Consider the following 27380-nt stretch of genomic DNA (forward strand, 5'->3'; position numbering starts at 1 on the left):
GAGACAGAGAGCAGTGTAGACCAGCATAGAGGACACTACCCCCTCATTAACGGATGGAGCTCTAGGACATATACAGGACTTTAATGCAATGACTGTATTCAAGTTCTGTACAGACCACAGTGCTTTCTTTGTAAGTTTTGATCTGCTATCAAAACTTACTATGCTATGTTTAGAGTTTTTTTTCAGTGCCTTGGCAGTGCCTCTGGTGTTTGGCCTAAAGCTGGCCACAGATGGTTTGTGAAGATAACAAATGGATTCTCCCATCCACACAAGTGAGGTGGATGGAGGAGTCCTTCGTTTTGCCTTTGTATTCTGACAGCAAGGACTCCTGATTGGGTCCGGTAGTTCTTTCTTCAGCCAGACCTGATTGGACCCTCCATTTTCCTTTATGGAGCACCGGATGTAAATGGACTTGTGTCCATGGCACTACATGCATGGAGTTTGCATGTTCTCCCTGGGCCTGCATGGGTTTTCGCTGGGTACTCTGGTTTTCTTTCCACAAGACATGCTGGTAGGTTATTTGTATGTATGAATGTGAGTTAGGGACCTTAGATGGTAAGCTCCTTGAGGGCAGGGATTGATCTGAATGTACAACTCATATGTAAAAGTGCTGCGTAAACTGACAGTGCTATACAAGTACCTGTAATAGTCAACCCAAGGCTGATTTCTACGGCTCCGTTCACACCTGAGCGATCTGAATCGTGGGCAGAATCACCCCGAGTTTGCCTGCGATTCCAAATCGCAACATATTACGGGATGCTTGTGCAATGCCATTACTTCTTGATGGCACCCCAATCATGCCACGATAAATCACGTTGCAATCACGCAAATTGCAATGTTTGTCACTCAAAAAGGAGCAGGAGCTTCTTTTGAGCGCCAGCGTCGCATGTTTTGATTTTCCTTGATTGCAGCCCGATTTACCTCAGCGAAAACATGGCGCGACTGGAGCGCTATTAAGAAGTAATGGAATCACACAAGCGTCCCACAATTTGCCGCGATTCCGCCCATGAATCGGATCGGTCAGGTGTGAACTGAGCTTAAAGGAAATGCCTTTCTGGTCAACAGGAGGGATAAGACATTTGTAAAGGAAAAAAAACAAAACTAGATAGCAGCAGAGAGAGAGATTTTTTTGAATGTGGTTAATCTGAAAAGTGAATTGATGGCTCTATAGATGTACATGTAATAATTAGCAAAAAAAAAAAGATAACATAAAGATATCCAGCTGATCGGATTGGAGGACAGCCGGGTGTAAACAGACAGCTGGTCCGTTTACATTCTACTTCCTATAGAGTAGAGCTGACACGGACCTGTCATTCTCCCACTCAGCTCAGCAGGGGATCATTGGATGGATCCGGCTTGTGTGAAAGGGACCTTATCCCTTTATGGAGATTCCTGGATTCTGGGACTATATAAACATAAACCTGAGAGTGATTTAGAATAATATTTTTAAACTATATTGTTATCATTTTTTTCTGGCATCAGGTAGCATAGTGAGTTTCTAATACTCTGTCTCTGCCCCTTCTCAATTCCCTACAACTTTAATTGGAACACAACTGATCTAGCAGAACCTAGTAGCGATCAGCACCTGGCTGCTGTTTTGAGGAGGTGTCCCAACATCATGAAGCACCTCCCAGATGCTGAAGGCTCTATTATGGGAGGGGTATTAACTTGGAGACATGGTCATAGTTCCTCTAGTAGCAGATGAGATGGGACATGTTTTTACCTGTTGATTTTACACTAAAAATAAAATAAAAAATCCTTATGAATTCTGAATGAACTTTGGATCAGCACTGGACAGCTCTGCAAATGCTGTTGTTTATCTGTTGTCGTAATTATCACTCAACTTTGCGTTTTATATTTTCTTTTAACAATCTAAAATTGTGCACCAATCAGAATTCGAAACTGAGCAATGATGCAAATGGGAATATAAATCTGTTTGCTGTCATTTGATACACATGGCCCCTTGTGCTTTGTATTTCTGTTCTGCTAATATGGGACGGGAAATGTAATTAGCTCATTATCTGGTTATCCCTGCCTACAACATCTGAATAAGAAAAATAATGCTATAATGTTACAGGGTAACCTATCTATGGTCCACTAGCTGCTGAGGCACTACAACTCCCAGTAAGCCTCATCATGCAACTGCTTAATGCATTAGGATCATGCATTTGTTTCCTTTCACAGCAGTCTGTGGGATATGAGGGGTTACTGGCAACCCGATGAAGAAACATCAGCAGCAGCCCCGCCTGTGTAGGCCTGCCCAACAAGACAGCATTTCCTGTGTGTGCTGTGAAGCCAGTTCAAACACAGCAGGGAAAGTTCAATGAGCAAGACAAGCCAATATCAGCAGAAAAGCCTCAGCTGTGACACAGGGCATGGTGAATGCTGCACTGCTGCTGTGTAGGGTTAACTGAAGCAGACGAAGAATACAGAGAAAAAAAAAAGGAAGAGGCTTTGAGGAAGTGATAGAAATTTTTCCAGCTCCCCCTCCTTTCATCTTGCTTGGTGCTAGAAGTGAAATTACAACAGCACAGAAGACTAAAGACACACAGACGAAATGATGGGAGAATAGGTGCTCCTGACATTAGGAAGGGCCTTGACAGATTTGTGGCGAAAGATATTCAGCGTTGCTCCTCTAGCTTTGCCAGGGAAAATGTGCAGGAGACAAGCATGACCTGTACCTGCTGGTCTTCCTGGGCTGGAGAAATTGGGCATAGAACATTATGGAGAACACTCAGCCAACTATCGTACCAGGAGTGGAGGCGGAAGAGGAGGCCATCAGCTTTTTGGACCGGGTACTGGAATATGAGGATGTCTTTTACTTAGACGACTCAGAGTGCAGAACTCCTACGAGTCCTGATGGGCCATCTAGTTTTTCAGAAACCCCAAAGGTAAGTTCAGAGGAACTAAGGGGAACCTCCTTTCATGTTATGAATCACTTAAAGGGAATGTTTTAGAACTAACCTTGTATGGGAGATAATATGGCTCGTTAAAGGTTCCAGTAATTCACTGTAAGGTGTTTTAAATGTGTTTTTTTGTCATCACTGAAAACTCGAGTTGACAAACATGGTTGCAAAACATAAATTCTCAGTTCTCATTTCTCATGTTGAAAACTTTAGGTCATGCTGACTGTCAATGTTCAGCCTTATAGCTATGTAGTACATAGTATTCTCTCAGGGCACCTCTTATCAGGGACAACGCAACTGGGAATTTTCGAAGGTGTCCTTCTATACATACGTTCTATAATTGAATGCAAAGGTGTGAACAGGGATTTAATATATGTTCAATCTAGCTTGTAAATTGAAAGGTTTAAAAAAAAAAATAGAAGTAAATGCATTTTAAAGAAGTTCTATAGGAACACTAAAGTCCAGAAAGGTTACCTTCATACTCTGAGCTAGAGATCATTGAGCTCAAAATTGCAGTACCATAACACCTCCATCTCTTCCACACCACTCTGCAGTCGGCCAGTCTTTGGCGAAATCCCCATAGACTTCTGTGGAGCCAACAACTAGTTCTGGCTGGCTGCAGAGCAGAGTGCAGGAGGCCAAAGTTTACCGGCGCTGTGGCTTTTAAGACTTTGCATCAACGGCACAGAAGACAATGTAATGGACATCATTATATGCCATTTCCACTGTCAATGGATCTACAGTCCTTGAGGTATTCCTAGTGTTTTTCATAGTTATTGATACTGGCAATATATCAACACGTCATATGGGGTATATCAAAAACTGAACATACATGAAAGGGTATGTTTTAAATTCTGACTCTAACCCAGCCATTCTCAACCTGCATTCCTCCAGAGGTTGTGACGGGTTCCTTGCGTTCTGGCTGGTGGTAGATTAGTGCATATTTCTGGAGCCAATGGCACTGATAGAGCCAGGGGACTTAGCTGTCAGGGTTACATTCAGACCACCCCTGTTAGAGGGCATTCTTCCAACTGACCACCACTGATGAGTTGGTTTTAACAGGCCCTGAGACATGGAAATCCTTTCAAGGGGTCCTCTGTTGTGAAAAGGTTGAGAAAGATTGCTCTAACCTAAGGACTCTGAAAGCACTCCTTACCAACAGTGCGGACTTTGCAGTTAACTTTACAAAAACATGTACCTAAGGCTGGTAATAGACGGTTTGAATAGACTATTCAAACCATGTATGGGCAGGCTGAATGTACCAAGTTGATTGATCGATCAACTTGGGTACAACCAACCTGCCGGAATTTCCATGGATTCTAGCTAGCGGCTGACGTAGGTCCCGGCAGGGACAGCTTTATCGGTGCTTGCAGAAAGAACAATTTGCTCCATGTAAGGCCTACCTAAAGTCTGGCAATTGTGACTTTGCTATCTTAGCCAGGCCATACATGGAGCGAAATTGGCTCAATTCTGCCATCAACACAGCCATTGTAGTTGAAAGGGGAATCCCTCCCGCCGAGTCATTGTATTCTCCCCCGGCAGGAGAAGACGGTGATTATTGCTAGCGGTTATACGCATGTAAACTCCAGCACACATATAGTCAATCAATCAACCAACTTGGTACATCAGCCTGCCCACACTTTGAATCTCAGACGCTTCTTGCTGAACTGGTTGAGATTTGAACTGTCTATGGTCGGCCTAAGTGGATATCAATGTGAATGTTGTACAGGTTTGAGAAACACTGGTCTAGCTCTGTGGAAGGATAGCTAATGAAGTAAAAGGTTAAAAGAGTCACCACATGATAAAAAACATAGGATAACCCTTGACATGTGCTTGTTATTAACTAATTGAGCTCTGTGTAGACCTGGAAGATTTCACTGTATTATGTCCTACTTGAAACAGTTATTTGCCTATTTAAGAAAGCTTCTGCTAAGCAAACTTTACTACTTCGGTTATTTATGATGGCTGTTTAGTTGGTGTTAGCTGTAAGATTTGGTGAAAATCTATCATATGCTTCAGTTAGTAGTGTAAATTATTATGCTGGAAGATTAATGGAAACATTATTTTCACCAGTTCTGAGCAGAAGTATGGTCATAGGCCGCATTACTGCTTACAATAGATTGTGAATGCTCTGTGCAAGAGACTGCAACCGTTTTGTTGAGCAACGACTGTCTGCTAAAAAAAGAAGGAATTGCCCTGCCTCCTATATTTACTATGGCTTTGACTGATCAGTATGCATGCCTGCAGGTGACTTGGTATTCAATATCACAACGTCATAGGTATTCCTTCAGAAAGTGGTTGTAAATCCAGGAATTGTACATGAGCATATGCTGCCCTGCAACTACGCTCTTATTTCATTACTCTGATGATGAGAGTCATGTGGTCTGTATATAAAGAGCAGGACCCGTGTGTGACTCTTCATCTGAGGTTCAAAAATTCTCCTAGTTTACGCTACTGCAAGAAACCTTTGAGGTTTTGTCTTTCATTTTTCAAACTGAATGGATTTCTTTACAAGGTATGGGTTCACATATACATATATATAAAGCGGGGGGGGTCAGCAACCTGTAGTTTACGCTCTACCAGTAGATCGCGGTCTGGGCTTGCTGACCCGCCATTCCAGAGCATCAAACAGAGTGCAATGCAGAAAAACTACTTATAAAGTTGGAGCTGTAGTAGTCGCAGTCGCAGCAGGAGTTGTACAACCTGTCATGATTGGGGGGATGTAGCACCTGCCAACCATGACCCAATCAAGTGGATGAGGCCACTCTGCAGCCTTGTGCAATACAGCAAACAAGGGGTTAAAGCAGGCATCGTTGTGTTGCTTTTTTACCACCTGCTTTAACCCCTTGGACCCCACAGAAGCATGCAATTGTAGGGTGCAGTGTCAACCTATTTACTTGAATGGGTCGTGATTGGCAGGTGGTAGCGCCCACTAAAAGCAACAGGGGGTTTAATTCCTGCTGTGGCATGTGTACACCTTTGGCTGCTGCCTCAGCAGCTAAAGGGGGTAGGGATTGGGGGGTGGGAAAACTGTGACTCAACCGCAGGGTTTTACCACCGCCTAACTTCGTGTGAACGAGCCCTAAGAGTGCCGCTGCCAAATGCAGCTGAGGGCTCATTCACAAGTGCAGCAGGCACTGCTGCTCCTCTGAAAAGCGATCTGAGCGTGTTTGACAGGTGGTGAGGAGGCGATGTGTTGCCTCCTCACCACCTGATTTAAACTCATGATTGCTGTGCAATGCATGCAATTTTGACACAGTAGTACAGCAATTCGAGTTTAAGCCGGGTGTGAGGTGGCAGCACTGTGCCCAGTCATCTTTGACTTCTCCTATGATGTTGTTAGATTAGACAAGATTTGACGGTAGATTTCCACCTCTGTAAGATTGCCTACCCCTGCTTCAAGGTTTACACAGATACCCTCGTAGGTTTATGCCACAGTCCCATAATGCCAGTCTCACCTAGATGTGGATTTTTTAGGTGTTAATCTCATAGGGATATACTTGAGGAGACCATACACTATACAATCTGATTGTACAACCTTTTTTTTTTTTTTTTTTTTTTTTTTTTTTTTTTTAAGCTCCACTATTAACTATGTAGTGCAAGGGGGGGTGCCTCATTTGTTAAAATTGAATTTTCTTAGGTCTGTTTGCACATAACATAGTTTTAGTAAATCTAAAGAAGATTGTGCAGTGATTGTACAATTAGATTGTATCGTGTATGGCCAGCTTTACAGCACAGCTGCACATTTTCAGAAACCATTGCCTCTTGTGCCTGCAGTGCATTTAAATTGCACATGTATTTGAGTCCTAAAAAGGAAACAAATTTGGCCAAAAAAAAGTTCTCCTTTTTAGGTCAGTATTTAATCATAGAATTGCTTGGTTGCAGGATATTGATCATGGAGAGTCCCGTGTCCTAGGATCATGGAGAGTCCCGTGTCCTAGGATCATGGAGAGTCCCGTGTCCTAGGATCATGGAGAGTCCCGTGTCCTAGGATCATGGAGAGTCCCGTGTCCATCATGGAGAGTCCCGTGTCCTAGGATCGCGGAGGAGTCCCGTGTCCTAGGATCATGGAGAGTCCCGTGTCCTAGGATCATGGAGAGTCCCGTGTCCATCATGGAGGGTCCCGTGTCCTAGGATCATGGAGAGTCCTGTGTCCATCATGGAGGGTCCCGTGTCCTAGGATCATGGAGAGTCCCGTGTCCATCATGGAGAGTCCCGTGTCCATCATGGAGGGTCCCGTGTCCTAGGATCATGGAGAGTCCCGTGTCCATCATGGAGGGTCCCGTGTCCTAGGATCATGGAGAGTCCCGTGTCCATCATGGAGGAGTCCCGTGTCCTAGGATCGCGGAGGAGTCCCGTGTCCTAGGATCGCGGAGGAGTCCCGTGTCCTAGGATCGCGGAGGAGTCCCGTGTCCTAGGATCGCGGAGGAGTCCCGTGTCCTAGGATCGCGGAGGAGTCCCGTGTCCTAGGATCGCGGAGGAGTCCCGTGTCCTAGGATCGCGGAGGAGTCCCGTGTCCTAGGATCGCGGAGGAGTCCCGTGTCCTAGGATCGCGGAGGAGTCCCGTGTCCTAGGATCGCGGAGGAGTCCCGTGTCCTAGGATCGCGGAGGAGTCCCGTGTCCTAGGATCGCGGAGGAGTCCCGTGTCCTAGACACCATAGAAGTCACCACCATGCAAACATCAGACGTGTCCCTGAGATAGTTTTGCATAGGCCTGTGCTCGCAGTAGGAATCTGAAGCTGTACATAAAGCAGTCACACCTTGGGATCCAGGTGAGAGGATCAGGAGGGGAGTGACACCGCGTGACTTGGCAGCCAAGTAATAATGGGCGATAAGATCACACAATCCCAACACTATGGGTGGGGTTCTGCACTGCCATGCCAAGATTACCACAATATAGGAAATCTGTTTCAGCCTGTGAACTCCTGTTTACAGTAGATAGGCAGGTGCCTGTTATTTTCTTTGTAATATGTCAGCGTGGCTTTGTACACAGCAATACAGTACATATAAATACAGAAATAGGATCTATATGTTTCTGTTCCTATGTGTTAAAAAGCTATGTCCACCTTTTACAAGAAATAGTAAATGCACATATTTTTGCAGCAAAAAGTGTATTTATTAATTTTTGTGATTCTGTCTTCAATGCATTGCAACTGCGATGTCTGGCTGGTGGGTACAATGCCAGGCCCCTGTAGACTCCTCCTCCAGCTCTATGTCCGTACCGTTGTAGGGACTTTGTTAGGGAGCTGGAGGGTCAGTGGACTATGAGTTTGGTGGCAGGCAGGACTTGTAGTTCATTTACAGAGCCCCACACAACCACGCAAATGTCAAAAATGACAGACAGTAGCTGCTGAGGCGAAAACCCCTGCATGCTGTCGTCGGGGGGTGGGGGGGGGGTGCTGGGGGTAGTTAGGGGGTCCCATTTAGTCCCAGTAAACACAGGTGTAACATGGTCCATACGGTCCATAAGTTGGAATTGGCCTGTACAAGACTAATACTGAAGTAACAGTAGATTCCCTTGAGGGGACAGTTGGGATGGCTGTTGGGATCTCCATCGAATGAGAATTTCCCTATTTGCATCGCACAACAGCTATAATATCAGTAGTGTCAGAGGATACTGCATATCATAGCCAGCAATACAAAAGCAGTATTTGGTTGTAGGGCAAGTAGCAGTCTAGAACTGATCACCGAATACATATATATATAATCTATTACACATACATACACTCACACTCACCAGCCACTTTATTACACCTTGCTAGTACCGGTTTGGACCCCCTTTTGCCTTCAGAGCTGCCTTAAATGGCATAGATTCAACAAGGTGTTGGAAACATTCCTCAGAGATTTTGGTCCATAGTGATGGACCACATGATAGCATCACGTAGTTGCTGCAGATTTGTCGGCTGCACATCTAGGATGTGAATCTCCCATTCCACCACATCCCAAAGGTGCTCTATTGGATTGAGATCTGGTGACTGTGGAGGCCATTGGAGTACAGCGACCTCCTTGTCATGTTCAAGAAACCAATGGTGAGAAGATTTGAGCTTTGTGACATGGTACATTATCCTGCTGGAAGTAGCCATCAGAAGATGAGTACACTATAGTCATAAAGGATGGACATGATCAGCAACAATCCTCAGGTAGGCCGTGGTGTTTACATGATGCTCAGTTGGTACTAAGGGGCCCAAAGTGTGTCAAGAAAATACCCCCCCCCCCCTCCCCACCCCTGACCATTACACCACCAGCAGCCTGAACCGTTCATACAAGGCAGGATGGATCCATGCTTTCATGTTTACTCCAAATTCTGATCCTACCTTCTGACATCAACAAGGCATTTTCCTCCACAACTGCCACTCACTGGATATTTTCTCTTTTGCGGACCATTCTCTGTAAACCCTAGAGGTGGTTTTTTGTGAAAATCCCAGTAAATCAGCAGTTTTTGAAATACTCAGACCAGCCCGTCTGGTACCAACAACCATGCCATGTTCAAAGTCACTTAAATCCCCTTTTGCCCATGTTCACATCGGCAGCTATTGCCGGAAAGAGCCCCGTCTGAATCGGTGCGACGCCGACTTTGCGGTGCTGCACTGATTCTCAAAAGTAGTTCCTGTACTACTTTTGGCGACTTCGGTGGCGATTTGAATAGACATCTATGTATGAATCTGCACAGATGTCTGTAAAATCACCCCTTAAGTCGGACTGCATTGCTGGTTTGAAATCGTGCGAGTTCAGCTGAACTCGCACAATTTCTAACCCACAGTCAGTGTGAACCTGGGCTTCTTCCCCATTCTGATGATCAGTTTGAGTTGCTGCCATGTGATTGGCTGAATAGCAATTTGTGTTACTAAGCAATTGAACAGGTGTACCCAATAAAGTGGCTGGTGATTGTATGTGCGGACATAACCATAAGATAAATCTGGAACATAGGACATACCTTTACATTTTGTGTGTGATATCTAGGGCACGTGCAGTTTTTTTAGAGTGTAATCTATATATGAACTAGTGTGAATCATGTCGTTTCTGTAGACATAATGGGGTTAATTTACTACAACTAGAGGGTGCAAAATCTAGTGCAGCTCTGCATAGAAACCAATCAACTTTCAGGTTAATCTATCCAAGTTTAAAGTGGTTGTAAACCCTTTTGTGTGACTTTTATCTATAGGTAAGCCGAGGCTTACCTATAGGTAGTGGAAATATCTCCTAAACGTGTGTCGTTTAGGAGATATTTCCCTTGTAGTGCGCCAATGATGTAATCAGCGCATGCGCTGTAAAGAGACGGATCTCCGTGCCGTTTCTTCACTCGCAAGTCACGCATCTCCAGCCAGTCACAGGGCCGGAGTCTACGTCCCCAGCTGGAAGAGGGGCGAAGACGGACGCAGCCTGCACAGGGGACAGCGTAGGCTTCAATTGCTGGTAAGTGCTGCATAATGAGCTAGTATGCAATGCATACTAGCCCATTATGCTTTTAATTTGCAGGGAGCAAAAGAGGAAGTAAAATCTATCAGGGTTTACTTCCTCTTTAATGTTGGCAGTAAGGATGAGCTCATGCGTGTTCGCAACTTCACGTGCTACCCCCCCCGACCGGAAAGCTGACACTCCGCATTGCTAATCACAGGCAGTGAGACATTTCTCGATCCGCGGCTGCACAGATCGGGAAATGTCTCACTACCTGTGATTAGCGCTGCAGAGTGTTTTCTTTCTGGCGGGAGTGGGCATGCTCCAGTTTTAGTAAATCAAGTTTAGAGTCCAGAGCAGTGCTCAAGGTATTTATCCCAATCCTCCTCATCCAGGGGAGGTTATATGTGTTTGCCACTGTGTCATTATAGTATAACTAAACTTTTTTAGTTCTGGATAGAGTGGAGTGTGATTAGAACGCCTATTAGGTTTTTATTGCTGTCTGTGCCCCATTAAGGAGATTCACCCTCTCCTATTTACCATTTTTATTGAAAGTGACAGTAAAAGTCCCAAGTTTTGGGGTGCCCCCGGAAAATTCTTAGAGGGGAAATCTTCCAATGGTGACACTGGTTCTGGTGACTTAGGGGGCCCAAGCAATTCCCTTAATTTGTAGGGGTTTCCGCTCACTTCCTGTTTTGGTTGTTGGACAGGAAACTAAGGGAAATTTCACAGATGGCAAAAAAAAAAAAAAAAAAAAAAATCTAACAGGGATTATAACCTTCCCTTACTCTATCCAAAATAGGGAAAAAATAAGTTTGGCCTATAGTTCAACTTTAAAGTGGTTGTATACCCTTATGTTACATTTTTACCTACAGGTAAGCCTATAATATAGCTCACCTGTAGGTTAAATGAATATCTCCTAAACCTGTATGGTTTAGGAGATATTCACTTTGCATGCAGCTGCTGATGTCAGCAGTGCATGCGCTGTGAAGGTCCGGCTGAAGGTTCGATGGATGCTGCTGGACCGTGCCGGAAAGAAGACTCCCACGCGCATGTGCGGGAGTGACGTCATCGTGGCTCCGGCCACTCACGGCGCTGGAGCCGCGAACCCAGAAGACACGCCGAGGGGAGAATGTCAGCTCCCTCGGCAGTGACTGGGATCAGATGCAGACGCCTCGTTCTAAGGTATTTCCTAAGGAGATAGTATGCACTCATTATGCCTTTTGCTTTACAGTTTTTTTTTTTTTTGTGTGTGTGGGTATACAACTGCTTTAAGAACCTCCGTTTAGGAGTATCAGAGTTCAACATGAGTAGAGGGAGGGAAGTGGTTTCCTGAGGACTTTACACATTAGTAACTGCACTGCAGGATTGACCAGTAATGACATCTGTTGGGGAAAAGGCAGGTGCACATTTAGAACCATCTCGTGTCTGTGTATCCTAAATACTTTTCTCACTGCCAGGCTTCATACGACATTTTTAAATACGCAGAGTCAGAGGTTTTCTATTCTGCTGCTTCGGCAGGTGTGGAGATAAAGAATGAACAATCAATGTACTTCTAAAACGGAACTGCCTGTGTTATATTTTTTATTAAAGGGTGAATCACATTGCTGTGCTAAAACTGAGCCTATACTAACCTTCACCCTCCATCTTCCAACCCCAGCTGCACAATGAAGAAGGTAAGTAGGAACAAATTAGGGGAGGTATGCTGGAGTTAAAGTGGAACTAAACCCTTCTATTTACAGCCAAGGAAGCTGCCATCTTAGCCTCTGTTTCCTCTGCAGTTGCCATGGTGCTACACATGTGCTCAGCTTTGACGCCAACCAATTGATGGCTTGACAGTTTGAAAGCACAATCAGCTGTAACAGTTATTATTCATTAAATTGGTGTGTTTTAGTTCCACTTTTAAGTGATCCTGTTGCTTTCCCCTGCCATATCAAACACAGGTTCACTGAATCTGTCATAGTTTATTGGGCCTGGACTGTCCAAGTTGAAGGTAAGCATGCCCTTTTCCTTCCAAAGCCTATATTCTATTATTGTTCTGTCAAATGCCAGAGCCTCTGCTGCTCTTTGTTTTTCTGGCAGTGACAGTTGAATGACAGAGGGCAGGGATTCCACAATTGGATCATGGCTCTACCAACTTGACATTGATGAGAGCTCTAAATACAACGCGGTTGCAGCAGAAGTTTATGTGGCTTTTCCCAAAGCTGGCTATACATGGATCAAAATTCGGACGATTCAGCAGGGGCCAGCCAAATTTCAATCCATTTATGAGCAGGAAGCTTGTACAGAAGTTGATCTTCCGATCGATTTTTGTACAACCACCCTGTTGGATTTTCTATCTATAGGCTGTAATGCTGGCCAGTGGATTCTGATGTCAGGGAAGTCTCCCCACTGTCGGAAACAATAGCTCAGTGTGTAGGATTCCCCCATTCACATCGAGTGTGTGGACAGGGGAATCAGGTCAGTTTTTTTTTTTTTGTTCAAAACACGGGTTTATAAGAAAAAAAACTGACTTGACGAAAGGATTCCTCAGACCAGAATTAATATGTGGTGTGTCGTCCCCCCCCCAAACACCTACCCAAGTCTTTTCCTGATCCAGTACTGCCCCCCTTCTGCAGCCTCGCTCTTCTCTCTTCCTGGATCCAGAGGCTACATCGGGAGCAGACAGCGCCGGCAGGGGACTCCAGAAGAGGAGGTCAGGGGCAGCCCTGTGCAATACCATTGCACAGAGCAGGTAAGTATACCTTCTTTTTATTTTATTAAAGAGGTGGTTAAAAAAAAAAAAAAAAATCCCCCAAAAAAACCCAAACCTGTAAGACAAAGGCATAATTGGCTATGCGTCGCATACTAGCTCATTATGATATACTTACCTTAGAATGATGCCCTCCAGTGCCGCCCGCACACCATTCACATGGCCGACATCTTTCCTGGAGTCACTTCCGGTCTGCAGGCTCCGGCGCTGTGATTGGCCGGAGCTGTGATGACGTCACTTCCGCTGGTGCCGCCGGACATGGCGCGGGTCCTGAAGAAACGGCACGAGCGGTCCGTTCCTTCAGTGCGCAATCGCTGATGATGTCGGCGGCAGCGTATATACTAAATATCTCCAAAATGGTGCAAGTTTAGGAGATATCTACAGTACCTACAGGTAAGCCTTAAATAGGCTTACCTGTGGGCACAATTAAAGGCACAATTAAAGAGGGAAGCCTTTACTTCCTTTTTAAAAACAAACCTTTTCTGTTACAACCACTTTATTAATGATAATACTTCTACTTGGTCCCATATATCCTGTTTTGACCTTGGCTCTAGTACTGTAGCCGGTTGTAAAATTTAGCCCTATTATATGAAAAACACTTGTACCTTGTTCATGTCTACGGCCAAGGTTGTGCCAGTGGCATAATAATAATTATAGATGTAGGACACAGATGCCTGTGTATGTTGTATATTAGATGTAGTACAGTTTCATGTTTTACTAATAATAAGGCAGACAAAGGCTGCCCACTATAGACATCCTCATATACACCAGCCTTTATGTCATTGATGGCCATAGTGATGGAATGAGTGAGTTGTGTAAACACTGTTTGAAAAAGGATTTCATACTATTTATTATGTATGCGCAAAGAGCTTTGGAGATGTACAAAGTACAGTAAGTAATGTTTACCTGATTGAGGATCCACAGCCACTGCTCCCAGTATGTCATCCATGCACCCGGACAGACCTCACATTGGGAACATATCTGTGTAGCCACTGTATCCCAGTTGACAGCAATAGGACTGCCTGCACAGGAATTCATGGAATGTTTGTACATCCCTGTGCAGGTAAACACAAGACCTAACTCTTTAACAACTAGATTTTAGAGTGCAGTATTGATATTGTTTGAGAGCTGACCTGTGATTGGTAATATAGTTGCATTCCTTTGCACCGCCTTTCTAAAACTTTCATTGTGTTGGGTGCGTACTTGCTCAAGAGAGCGGTGGCTCAGCAAGATAGCCAGGGAACCAGTATTATGACAAGCAATAATGAACTATGATTTTGCTTATGACAGGTTTTCTTTCAAGGGCGCTCGTGTGTAGAATGGTCAGCTTTGCCAAGTTTGAAACTAACTTGGTTTATGTAACTGGGATGAAATTTTTTTCCAGGCTAATTGGGCCCCTTTCACTCGGGCGCCTCCATTTGAAGGACTCCGCTTGTTTAGTAGGGGATCGCTTCGCTGATCCCCGCTGAGCAGGCGGATGACAGGTCCGTCTTAGGTCACTGTGCAGAGCGGAGACGGACACAGTCTCGCTTTCCTCTATGGGAAGATCGGGTAAAAAAGGACAACCTGTCCGTTTTCATCCGATCCGCTAGGTGAATGGAAAATAGGGCCACCATCGGTCTGGATTTTGCAGACAGGATCGGATAATGGCGGATGTCAGCTGGCATGTCACCGCTGACATCTGCTGCCTCATAGGGCTAAATGGATGGGCCAATCAGGTCTGCCTGAAAAACCGACAGGTGGACCTGATCAGACAGTCCGTGTTAAAAGGCCCTAATTCAGTTGAGGAATGCAATGTGATTGGACTTGCTGTTGGAAGCTTTTTAGCATCTGATGAAAGTTCTGATCATAGAAGGTTAGACTAAAGCCTCATACACACGGTTCGATTGTTGGTAGGGGATTGTCTGACAGACTGTTGTCCTAAAAGGGGTTGTAAAGGCTCGTGTTTTTTCACCTTAATGCATCCTATGCATTAAGGTGAAAAAACACCTTGCAGTCACCAGCCCCCTAGCCCCCCCCCCCCCCCCCGTTTTACTTGCCTGAGCCCTGAATTTCCGTCGGCGTGTCCCCATCGTCCCTCTCTCCACGGGTTCCCGGCTCTTGATTGGATAGATTGATAGCAGCGCAGCCATTGGCTCCCACTGCTGTCAATCAAATCCAATGACGTGGGCGCCGGGGGCGGGCCGTGTCCTGCATTCGGCCTCTATGGACACCGAATGCTGGACTCGGCAGCGCGCCCGCAAGGTAACCCCCTCGGGAGAGTGCTTCTCCAAGGGGGTTATCTAATGTGGGGAGCAGCTCCTTCCCTGCTCCTGCCCATTGAAATTAATGAGACAGCGCGGCTATACCACACTGGTTTTTAACCCTTTCTCGGCCGACGGTGAAGCGCCGCTAACAATAGCGGCGCTTTACCACCGACGCCGCCCCCACCCCAGTGTGAAAGGGGCCTTAGAAAATCAGCCTTGGATTGACTATATTTATTACAGGTATTTATAAAGCGCTGTCAATTTATGCAGCACTTTTACATATATATTGTACATTCACATCAGTCCCTGCTCTCAAGGAGCTTGCAGTCTAAGGTTCACAGTCATACATACTAGGACCAATTTTGGCAGTAACCAATTAACCTACCAGTATGTCTTTTATACTGTGGGAGGAAACCAGGGTACCTGGAGGAAACCTACACAGGGAGAACATGCAAACTCCAGGCAGGTATTGCCATAGTTGGGGTTTGAACCGATGACCCTAGTGCTGCTAGGTGGAATTGCTAACCACTTAGCTAAGATGCTAAGAAGCATGCCTTCCATGGATTGTTTAGATAGACCCTCACAGTGCATGTCTCTGTAAAAGCTATAGGAGGTTGTGTAGATATTGCATAATTAGATTATAAAATGTATGGCCAGCTTTATACAACCTAGCACTTGTGAAATATGTAGTAAAGTAACTATAAAGCTGTAGAGTAAACATTTACTAGTAAATAGGAAGGGTGGGGTAGTCATTCTGAGAATGCTTTTTTTTCTCTCCTAAAAGAATAGAAATTTCCCTCTCAGAGCATAACTCCAGCCCTTAAAGGGGTTGTAAACCATCGTGTTTTTTCACCTTAATACATCCTATGACATGTTCGTTTTTGTTTTTTTAAATAAACGATCCTTTACAATCACTTTAACCACTTCCGGACCCCCGCATGCCGATTATACGTCCTTACTTTGAAGGAGGATATCATTGTTATGGCAGCAGCTAGCTGCCATAACCCTGCTATCCTCGTGTTCGGCCGGCGGTCCGCTTCAAGATAAAAGTGGTCTCTGCGGCGGATTCGCCATGAGATCACTTTTATCGGCGGCGGGAGAGGGCCCCCCCCTCCTCCTGCTGCGCTCTGGTGCCCTCCGCCGCTTACCTGAGACGTCGGCAGCAGCGGAGGCGAATGGATGTTGTGCCTTCCTTGGCATGGAGATGAGTGAGGGGAAGATGGCCCCCACCCGTCTCCATGACATTGCAGGGCGGAAGCTACGTCAAATTGTCACTTCCGCCCATAGCTCTTAAAGGGACATTTTTTTTTAATTCTTTTTTTAAATGACAATTTTTTAATTTTTTTTTTTTTTTTATTGCATTTTAGTGTAAATATGAGATCTGAGGTGTTTTTGACCCCAGATCTCATATTTAAGAGGTTTACATCCCGTGTAATAGGAATAAAAGTGACACAATTTTTTTTTTTTTTTAAACTGTGTAAAATTAAAAAATAAAAGGTAAAACAAATAAGAAAAAAAGACTTTTTTAATGCACCCTGTCCCGCCGAGCTCGCGTGCAGAAGCAAACGCATACGTGAGTAGCGCCCGCATATGAAAACGGAGTTCAAACCACACATGTGAGGTATCGTTGCAAACGGTAGCGCAAGAGCAAAAATTTTAGCCCTAGACCTCCTCTGTAACTCAGAACATTCAACCTGTATAATTTGATCGTTCAACTTGGGTACAATGAGCCTGCCCATACATGATTCGAACCGTCTATGGCCGTTCTTAGCGAAATAATCATTTTTTTCTCAGAAAGGGCTCTATAGGAACTACATTCATTTCCTTGCTGGGAACCGGACATCTAATATGGCAATGTAGCCCAACTTAATCCTCCCTCTCTTTATCAGCCACTCGTTACTTGTTTTGCTAAATGTAGCCATCAATCCAATGAGAAGAACAACTGGAAAGAGCTCCATTATTTTCTGTTTCAATGTTTTTATTAAAGTTTTAAACAATAGGACAACAATACAGCTTGTGGGCCTTTGACAGTAATTTCAAGAGAAATTCCACAACACAGGTGAGACGTAACTGAAGAACGTACGCAACAGAAGCATACAGGATAGGGACATTAAACATATACAAGGTGAAATATACCATCGTTTTTTGGGTTGCGTGAGATGGCAGATTGACTGGTTCCCCTTCCCCAGTTCCCATCTTATCCCCCCCCCCAAACCCTATCTTCTATGCACTTCTTTCTGGCTAATACCTTTACTGTGTTCTTCTATTTACGGTATTTACCATGCAAAACACTACTCCGGGTATAGAGACTCACTTTTGCCTGGGTTGCCTTTTCATATGTTCTTCATGCTTTCAGTCCAGTTATGGTATTCTAATTGTTATGTCATGTATGATCACGTTCTCTCTCTGGAGTTATTTGTCATATGGTTTCTGTATTTTCCATGTGCAGTCTAAAATGAAAGTATTGGGGAAAAAATATGAAAAATACCATCATAACAATCAAAGATAGGCAATGAGTAAGTGTTCTAGATTAATGAGTAAGAATTAAGTAGGGTGCACCCGGGTGTCCGCTTTAAGCTTTGCAGGGATATAACAAACCATGACCCTCAGTGTAAATTTTGGCAGCAAATTTCGATTTGGTTTTAGTCTTAGTCTTTTGACTAATAATGGCATTTTTGTTTTAGTCCCATTTTCGTCTTCTGCAGTTGTTTGTCGTATTTTCTGATGCATTGCCCACTACTGTTTTAGTGTGTTTAGGGTTGAAAATGTTTTTATTGGTATAAAGTAACTGAATAAAAAAATCGCAGTTGGCAAGAAAAAAATATTTTACATTACAGTGATAACCAACGTGCCAAATGGCTATCGCCTACAGCAAGGCTGGCAGTTTTAAAAACATAAGAAGTCATGTAAACAGGCTATGTCATCAATAAAAGGGTAAGATGGTAAAAGAGAAGAGAAGAAAAGAAGGAGAAGCAAGATTAGAGATGAAGGAGGGGTGAGAGGGGAAGGAGATCTGCCGGTGGGGACCGGAGAGGAGGGACTTCGGTTTATCGATTACGGGTCTTTATCAGGGTTCAGGTGAAGTACAAATGCTAGGGGGAGCTGGGTTCGGGGAGATAGGGAGTAACGTAATCAGCGTATCTGAGGAGAAGCGCCGCCAGACCGACCATAATACTGTAAATTTATCATAGGTATCATTATGTTTTAGTGTGTTTAGGTTCTTTATAATGAATGGAAATGCCTGTGTGTTGCAGTAACCAACAGTAAAACATTACCACAACGTATAAATTTAAACTGGCCCTAAAGTATTAAGAAGTATTAGTTCTGAGTATGTGTCCTATACCAAGAAGATATCCATATGTACGGACTGTCTGCTGTAAACAGAAAAAACTGATGACACTTTTTGGTTGCTGTGACGGTTTCTGCTGTTTGATTATTAAGGATTGTGTTTGTTGTTCTGCTTCCTGTTCACATCATGTGACATCCAGTTTCCGGTCAGCTTTAACTCTTCCTTCTTCTTTAAGACACTTGAGGGTTGACTCTACTTCGTGGGGGAAAAAAATAGCAAATAAAGAAAAAATAATATAGCGTGTACAGTTGCGATACAAGTCATATTTTAATTGAATGTTATTAAAAATGACCTTTCCTTTTCAATCTGCACCTGCAGTAATTTTCTATAAATGTAATATGACTACATGGAGTTCTGAAAACAGAATGTGTGCTGACCACTCCCCAGGAACATCATTTCCTGCTTGTGTGATTGGCTCACTGATTTTCCCAGAAGTCTGCCTAAGATACAATTAAGATTTCAGGCATCCACTGCAACAAACATTTAATTTTTGTTGAGATATTTCCAATAAGAACACGTCTAAAGAGATGCAGGCCCAGCAGCTTTCCTTATTAGTGCTCTACAGCTGCCACAGCTGACTGATAATTATGTAACCACTCCCATTAGACCCCTTCCCCACTGGGGCCACCGAGCATTAGCGGTAAAGCGCCGCTTTACCGCTGTTTAAGCTGCGCTTTTCGGCCGCTGGAAGGGCGCTTTTAACACCCGCTAGCGGCCGAAGAAGGGGTTAAAGGCGCCCATGTTGCGGTGCTTCTGAAGCGCTTTTCAGGCCAATCATTGCAATGGGCAGGGCATTTTGGGAGCGCTGTGTACAGCACTCCCAAACTGCCCCAAACATGCTGCTTGCTGGACTTTTCCTAATGTCCCGCAAGCGCACCGCCCCAGTGTGAAAAGTCACACTGAAATGAATGGGAGGCGGTTTTCTGGTGCTTTACAGGCGCTATTTCTAGCGCTCAAACACCTGAAAACCGCCTCAGTGTGAAAGGGGTCTAAGACTCACTCAGCACTAGGGGTGCAACGGATCGTCATCGATCCGTGATCCGTACGGATCAACCTCTGCAGATCGGGACACCCGCGATCCGCAGAGAGCTCTTTGGCCTCGGCCATAGGAAAGGCCGCGGCTTCGGCCTAGCTCCGGAGCAGCGGCCATCTTGGTACACCCGGCGGCCGTTTACCACGTGATCACTCCGTCAAATGACGGAGCGATCACTTGTAACAAACCGGCGTCATGACGCCGGTTCCTCTCTCCCCTCTGTGTACTGATCTGTACAGTGGAGGGGAGAGTTCGGATGGCAGCAGTGCCAATACACTGCAATGCCCTGACAATATACTCTGCAATGCCCTGACAATATACTCTGCAATGCCCTGACAATATACTCTGCAATGCCCTGACAATATACTCTGCAATGCCCTGTTAATACTCTTCCATACCCTGCCAATACTCTGCAATGCCCTGCCAATACTCTGCAATTGCAATGTCCTGCCAATACTCTTCCATACCATGCCAATACTCTTCCATACCATGCCAATACCCTGCCAATACTCTTCCATACCCTGCCAATACTCTTCCATACCCTGCCAATACTCTTCCATACCCTGCAATACTCTGCCATACTCTGCCATACTCTGCCAATACTCTGCCATACTCTGCCAATACTCTGCCATACTCTGCCATACCCTGCCAACACTCTGCCATACCCTGCCAATACTCTGCCAATATACCCGCCAATACCCTGCCAATACCCTGCAATACTCTGCCATACCCTGCTAATATATTATTACAGTGGGGGAGATTGTGGATATTACAGTGGGGGAGATTTTTTTTTGTTGATTCGAAAATGATCCGAACCGTGACTCCTGATCCAAGGAACGATCCGAACCGTGAGTTTTTTGATCCGTTGCACCCCTACTCAGCACAGGGGCACACACAGGGATTTCTTCAGAATAACAAAAGGTAGGAATCTTCAACAAAGGTAGTTCTAATCCTTGCAATGTACATAGATCACGCAGAGGGGAATGTTTTTTTTTCTCAACATAAGTGGAGTTACAATTTAAAGCCTGTCTTATAGTGCATGTCAGAACTTTCCAAGCTCTCTGTCATTACAAGACGTTTTGGATTTAAGTTGGTTAGTCATCCTGTGCAGATGTAATTATGTTCTGCCACAATCTGTCATTCTCCACCCAAATTAAAATATATGAAAATATTATTCAACAACATTGCGCCTTTAGCATTACAGCATTGGTGTGCGCGGCCTTTTGCATTAGGGTGTGCACCCCAGAGCACAAACACACATGTGTGTATATCAACAGAGCAGTAGACGGTGTCAGTAGAGCAGATATTGGTGTGAGTAGGGCAGTGGACGGTGTCAGTAGTTTTATTTTTTTTTAATTCTTTTTTACAATATTATTTAAAAAAAATTAAAAATTTAGAGCCCCATTAGGGGTGCTTTAACCACTTACCCACTGGGCACTTAAACCCCCTTCCTAACCAGACCAATTTTCAGCTTTTGGTGCTCTCACATTTTGAATGACAATTACTCAGTCATACAACACTCTACCCATTTGAAATGTTTGTCCTTTTTTTCACACAAATAAAGCTTTCTTTTGGTGGTTTTTAATCACTGCTTGGTTTTTTATTTTTTGCGATATAAAAGTAAAAACGACTGAAAATTCGGTAAAAAAAAAAAAAATTCTTTGTTTCTGTTAAAATTTATTGCATAGTATTGGCATAGTATGGGCACTGAGCAGCGCTGTGGGCTGGATCTGTAGTACCCACAGCGCTGTGGGCTGGATCTGTAGTGCCCACAGCGCTGCAAACAATTTCTCCCTCTCTCCTCTCACACTGTACCAATTGGTACAGAGAGGGGAGGGAGGAACCAGCGTCATGACATGACACCGGTTTGTTTACAAGTGATGCTCCGTCATTTGATGGAGCGATCACGTGGTAAACGGCCACTATCAGCGGCCATTTACCGTGATGCGCCGGGTCCCCTGGACCCGGTGGTCACGGATGTTCCCGGGTGCGCGCGATTCTGTGAGGACGCGTAGCCGTCTTTCGGCTATGGCCCGGTCGGCATGTGGTTAATGAAATATTAAGGGTCTAAACTGGAAGAAAGGGACTGAGAACAGAGCTTCCCCAGTCTAATTCTCTGCAGCCTCAGGTGTACTGGGCAGTGAATTAATGGGAAGTGCTCTGTGCTAAAGGGCTCCCTGTTCACAAACTAAAGCATAGTAAACAGTTTACTATGCTTCCTTTAAGAATGAACACAGGAGTGATCGGTACAGATCACTCACTGTGTTCATTCATCCATCCCAAATCATCCCCCGCAGCAGCAGATGGGGGAGGAGGGAAGCTGGCAGCATTGCAGGGGGGAGACAGGGCACCAGGAAGCAGGGGGAAATTGGCACCGCGCAGGGTGATTAGGGTGTGCCCAGGCATTAGAGACAGTGTGTAGGTTTTAGGGGCATATATTGAATGCATGTGCTTTCTCTCTGCTTATTCATATTATGTATATTAATTTATTATTATTATTCATGATTTATATAGCGCCAACAGTTTACGCAGCATTTTACAATGTAGAGGGGGGACAGCACAATTACAGTACAGTTCAATACAGAAGGTACGGGAGGGCCCTGCTCATAGAGCTTACATTCTAAAGGGAGGGGGTGGTGGTACAAAAGGTAATAGATGCGGGGAATGATTTGATGGGGGATAATATATAGGATTAATACAGTTATACAGCAGAATGCTGTGTTCTCAGCAATTTTTTGAAGGATAGAACTAGAAGAGTGTGAGAACAAATATGCTTAAAGCTATACCCATGATCATAGTGGATATAGAGCTCATTTTACAAAAGTCAGTGCACGAGGAACATACATTTTTGAGGATGTCTCCTTTTTCTAGAATTAAAGTGTACCTGTCTCATAAATGGTAAATCTCACTGACTACTAACCATAATTAAGCCTTAATGTCTTTCTAATTAGCATACATCCAATGATGTGGGTGCAGATATAAGTCCATTTCTAATACATGTACATGAACTCTCTTAAAGAGGAGCTATGGGCAAAATAAACCATGACACATATGATGCTGTCTCCCAAAAGCATTAACACAGCAGTCCCTTCTGTAACATAGTTTTATTACCTGTTTATCCTATCAGCAGATTTTGCACATTTTTTTAATTTATTTTTTAACAGGCTAAGCTGTCAAGCAAAAGTGTGCGTTGCAGGGATTGGGATAAACCATAGAACACTGACAGGTGCTGACAACAGTCAGCTTTATTAAATGTTTGCTGTAATTGACTATGGCTGCAATCATTCACACTATAGTGTTTTGTGAACATGTGTGTCATGCCTACATTGCTATTTTCATTATCGACACCCAAAATGCAGCAAAACAGATGTGTGTGTTTAGCACAAAAATATACACCAGGGGTCAAACTGGCAGCCCTCCAGCTGTTCCGAAACTACAAGTCCCACCATGCCTTTGCCTGTGGGAGTCATGCTTGTAACTGTCAGCCTTGCAAAGCCTCATGGGACTTGTAGTTTCACAACAGATGGAGAGCCGCCAGTTTGAGACCCCTGATATACACAGTTAAATGCACAAAGGTCAATGATTAAAAAGGCGCATGAGCTACTTTGCCATGTGTAAGACAGCCCTTTGAAATGAATGGGCTGCCCTATGTGTGCGGAGTGAAAACACACACGTGCAGCTCAGTTTTGCACATGTTCACAAAATCCTAAAATGTGAGCAGGAGCACAGCAGGAACCGACCAAATTTCGATCCATGTGTACCCCTCTGTTGAACAGTTCTGCTGGAAAACCATAATTTGAGCAGTGCATGCAGCCAATGGCTGCAGCTCTGATTAGTGTATTCTGACGGGGATGGTGAGTGCCCGCTGTCGGAATGCAATAGCGCAGCGGAGGAGATCCCTGCATCCACATTGCTTGTGCGGATTCAGGGATCTGTGAGGTTTTTCTTTGTTTAACCCACTGGCTAAACAAAAAAAAGCTCCACATCTATACCAAATTTTAAAGGATTTATAAAGGTTTGTTTAAAAAAAAAAAAAAATATCATACTTACCTCCTCTGTGCAGTTGGTTTTGCACAGAGTGGCCCCGATTCTCCTCTTCTGGGGTCCCTCAGCGGCGCTCCTGGCTCTTCCTCTTCTCCAGTGCCCTGTTGGAGAGCCGCTCTCCCTCGGGCACTTGTGTGGACACGCTTCCATGTCCTGCTGCTGTGTCTATTGACTCAGACAGCAGGACTCGGCCCCGCCCCCCGACTCCCGCGTCATTGGATTTGATTGACAGCAGTGGGAGCCAATGGCTGGGCTGCTATCAATCTATCCAATCAGGACCCGAGACACTGGCTGGAGCTGGTGTGCTCATCTCCGTCGCTGAAAAGACCGGGTTCAGGTAAGTAAAAGGGGGGCTCTGGGGAGCTACTGCATCACAGAGAGGGTTTTTCACCTCAATGCATAGAATGCATTGAGGTGAAGAACCTTGAGGGGTTTACAACTCCTTTAATTTGTTTTGCAGGGACCACTGTTTGTCCACCCAACCCCCCTTCCCGCTTGATGAAATGTTGGGGGTGGGACTTCTAGGGGCCAAAAATAGCTGATGGACATAGGACTGAAGTTTTTCCTCCTATGATCTCTTGTTGACCAGGAAAGGGTTGTTGTAGATGTATTTTTGAGGAAAAAATTGCCTGACCGATAGTACTGGTAGACTATGACTGGCCATAGACAGAGCAAATTTCTTTCCAGCAACCATGAGTTGACTGACAATGTTGACAGGGGAATCCCTACCTTCAAACAATTGTGTTCTCCGGGTGGGGAAGCCGTCCCTGCTGGGAGAACACAGTGATTTTTTTCTACTGGCTAAAACAACCACTTGCAATAGTTGCATGTAAAATATGGCAGGCTGGCTGTACCCAAGTTGATCGATCAACTTGGTACATTCAGCCTGCCCATACATGGTTCCAATCTTGTCTGGTTCCTGCTGAACCAGCTGAGATTCAAACCGTCTATGTCCAGCTTATGTTTGACCAACCTGTAGCTCTGCGATGTGAGGACATAATGCTGGTGTCTTAGTGGGATGTTTAACTACAAATTGGACACAGTTGTTTACTTAAAGGGGTTGTAAAGGTAAACATTTTTTCACCTTAATGCATTCTATGCATTAAGGTGAAAAAACTACTAACAATACCGCCATCCCCAGCCCCCCGTTTTACTTACCTGACCCCTCGAAATTCGGCTGCTCGTTCACGTCCTCGATTCCGCTGCTCAGCCTGGCCGCTGATTGGCTACAGTGGATGGATTGGAAGCAGCGCAGCCATTGGCTCGCGCTGCTGTCAATCACATCCAATGACGCGGCGCGCTGAGGGGCGGGGCCGAGTGATACAGCGAGCGGCTATAGCCGCCAGCTGTATCACGGGAGCGCGCCCGCAATAACTAAACACCATGCGAGGGAGCTCGCATTAAGGTGGTTAATTATTGCGGGGAGGAGCTGAAACAGCCGCCGAGGGACCCCAGAAGAGCAGGTTCGGGGCCACTCTGTGCAGAACGAGCTGCACAGTGAAGGTAAGTATAACATGTTTGTTATTTTTAAAAAATAAAAAAAATACCTTTACAACCCCTTTAAGGGATTGTGTCAGAATTTTTTGAACAAGTTCCCCCACCCAATATTCACAGTTGTTTTAAAGTTTGTCAACCTGTCACCATGTGCTCACAGTGGATGACTAGCTAAAAAAAAGAAAAAATCGAACACAGAGCTACATTCCGCTGTATCATACATGGTCACCTTTCTTGACAAAGTATTGAACATGGTGAGACGTACTTGCTTTGTTGCACATCCTTTATACTGATCCTTCTTTAGAATGAGATGAGCAGGCAGAAGCTGTCATCCATTCACACCTCATTGCCAGACTTTACAGTTTCGTGTGGCATGACTTCTTTCCATTCTCGTTGAGCTGCCAAGACTCCCAGCCCAACACAGAACAATAGTGTTTCTGTTAGCTCACCACTCTCTGGCCACGTCACACTTCACATGCATCCTCCAAACTTTCCACTTCTGTGCAGGACAGGTAAACCCCTAGAGATCGGCATTCATCGAACACTGCTCCCTTCATCCTCCAATCTCCACTCAGTTCTTCCAAACTTCCTATGGTCTTATTTACTTTTCTGAGATGTTGTTAAAGTATACGTAATGCCAGTCAATAAAACCTCATAAGATTTAACATGTTAATTCAATTAAAAAAAATTATTTGTACTGTTCATCAAAATAATACCTGCCAATGAAAGTCCTTGCTCAGACATTTCCTGCTGTGGCGTCTTCCAGTTCTCCTGCATTTGTCACCCTGTTGCAAGTAGTGAAGACCACAAGTAGCCATGCCGACACACCTTATGTAGGCTTGGCTCATCATTTTATATCTGGTAGGGGTGAGCGCAGGCATGTTCAGACACAAGTCCAAACCTACCTGAGCTATTCCACCAGAAAACTTTTACTGAGGACAGCCTATCATATGCGACCAAGACATTCACCGCCTGCGGCCACACGTATTCAAGGGGCACTGCTGTGGGGGAGGGAATGCCTCTACTTATGGTTATTGGCTGTCCGCAGTAACAGCTTCCTGGTGGGACACCTCTGTTGGATTGGACTCGTATCTGAAAATGCTTGAGCTCATCACTGCTATAGGGAATATGGTTCAGACCAATGATGTTTGGCCAGTGCTGGAGTGAGTGCATGTAAACTGAGAGAGGCTAAATGATGCTGCAAGATATCAGCAATACTATGATGCAAAAAAAAAAAAAAAATCAAAAGGTTGAGAACACACATATCTTTTTGATTCATAGGCTTTTTTTCTTTTTGATTATGTAGGCTTTAGCAAACTATATTTGAACCAGGAAGGGTTTACATCTACTATAACACTCTGGTTGTCCTTTATCAGCTCCAGTCCGATTCAGCAGCCAGGACCTAAAAATAAATGATCTTTTTTTGGGATTGCAGCTTAGAATTTGTATAATGCATCAGTATAATCTGAATTAGGGGTGTTCTAGGAAAATTATACATCACCACCAACCAGTGAGATGATTTTGCTGTGCTTGTAACACCATTTTTTATATTAGTACATCTGGTGATGCATTCATGACTACAAGGCAGGCATTGTGCCATCATTTCCTCCCACATCTATGAACAGATTTCTATGGCAGACATGGAGGTCCAACATTTCTTCAGCGACTAAAAGTGCTATAGTACAGCAAATCTTAATAGCAGGTCTTTGCAAGAAAAGAAGTATTATACTTATTTCTTTGGTGGCTTTGTCTCCTGTCTTTGATCTGTTTAACTGTGGCGGCCTCAGACTCTTAGAATTTACCACTTCTGGGAGTGTCGCATGCCGGGTCAGTTGACTCTTGCTGTGGTTCCATCCTCCACATCACTGCTGTGTCCTATAGTGATGTTTCTAGTACATTGCTAAGACACTAGCCAATTCAAATCTGTTTGCATGCACTCTTTCTCGCTTGCTGCAGTAGCTCTAAGCTAAGGGATACTGTGACAGGAGGTAGTTGACCACACATGTGCTGAGTCTTTAGAACTTACTCCTATGATGTTGGAGTAAGCAGTAATGGCAGGGAGTGCCTTAGCAATGTCCTAACAACAAGGCAGGACTGGATGTACAATCTGGGATTTTTTCAGCCAGGCTTTTGGCAGTACATAATTGCCCTACGCCTATAG

The 27380-nt window shown here is 44.6% G+C and overlaps 1 protein-coding gene across 4 annotated transcripts in view; it reads left to right on the forward strand.

The window, feature by feature from the left end:
- ABR (ABR activator of RhoGEF and GTPase) overlaps positions 1-27380 on the forward strand; it is a 637383-nt gene that overhangs the window by 287222 nt on the left and 322781 nt on the right. Inside the window, exon 1 of one of the 4 annotated variants that reach the window (XM_073616870.1) lies at positions 2236-2891. The exons of the other annotated variants lie outside the window; for them this stretch is intronic. Coding sequence (XP_073472971.1) covers positions 2724-2891 — 168 coding nt within the window. The 5' untranslated portion in view covers positions 2236-2723. Of the gene's footprint in view, positions 1-2235; positions 2892-27380 lie in introns of those variants that run through there. 4 annotated transcript variants of the gene reach the window in all.

The sequence above is a fragment of the Aquarana catesbeiana genome, linkage group LG02 (assembly GCF_042186555.1).
Source record: "Aquarana catesbeiana isolate 2022-GZ linkage group LG02, ASM4218655v1, whole genome shotgun sequence".
Lineage (NCBI taxonomy): Eukaryota > Metazoa > Chordata > Amphibia > Anura > Ranidae > Aquarana > Aquarana catesbeiana.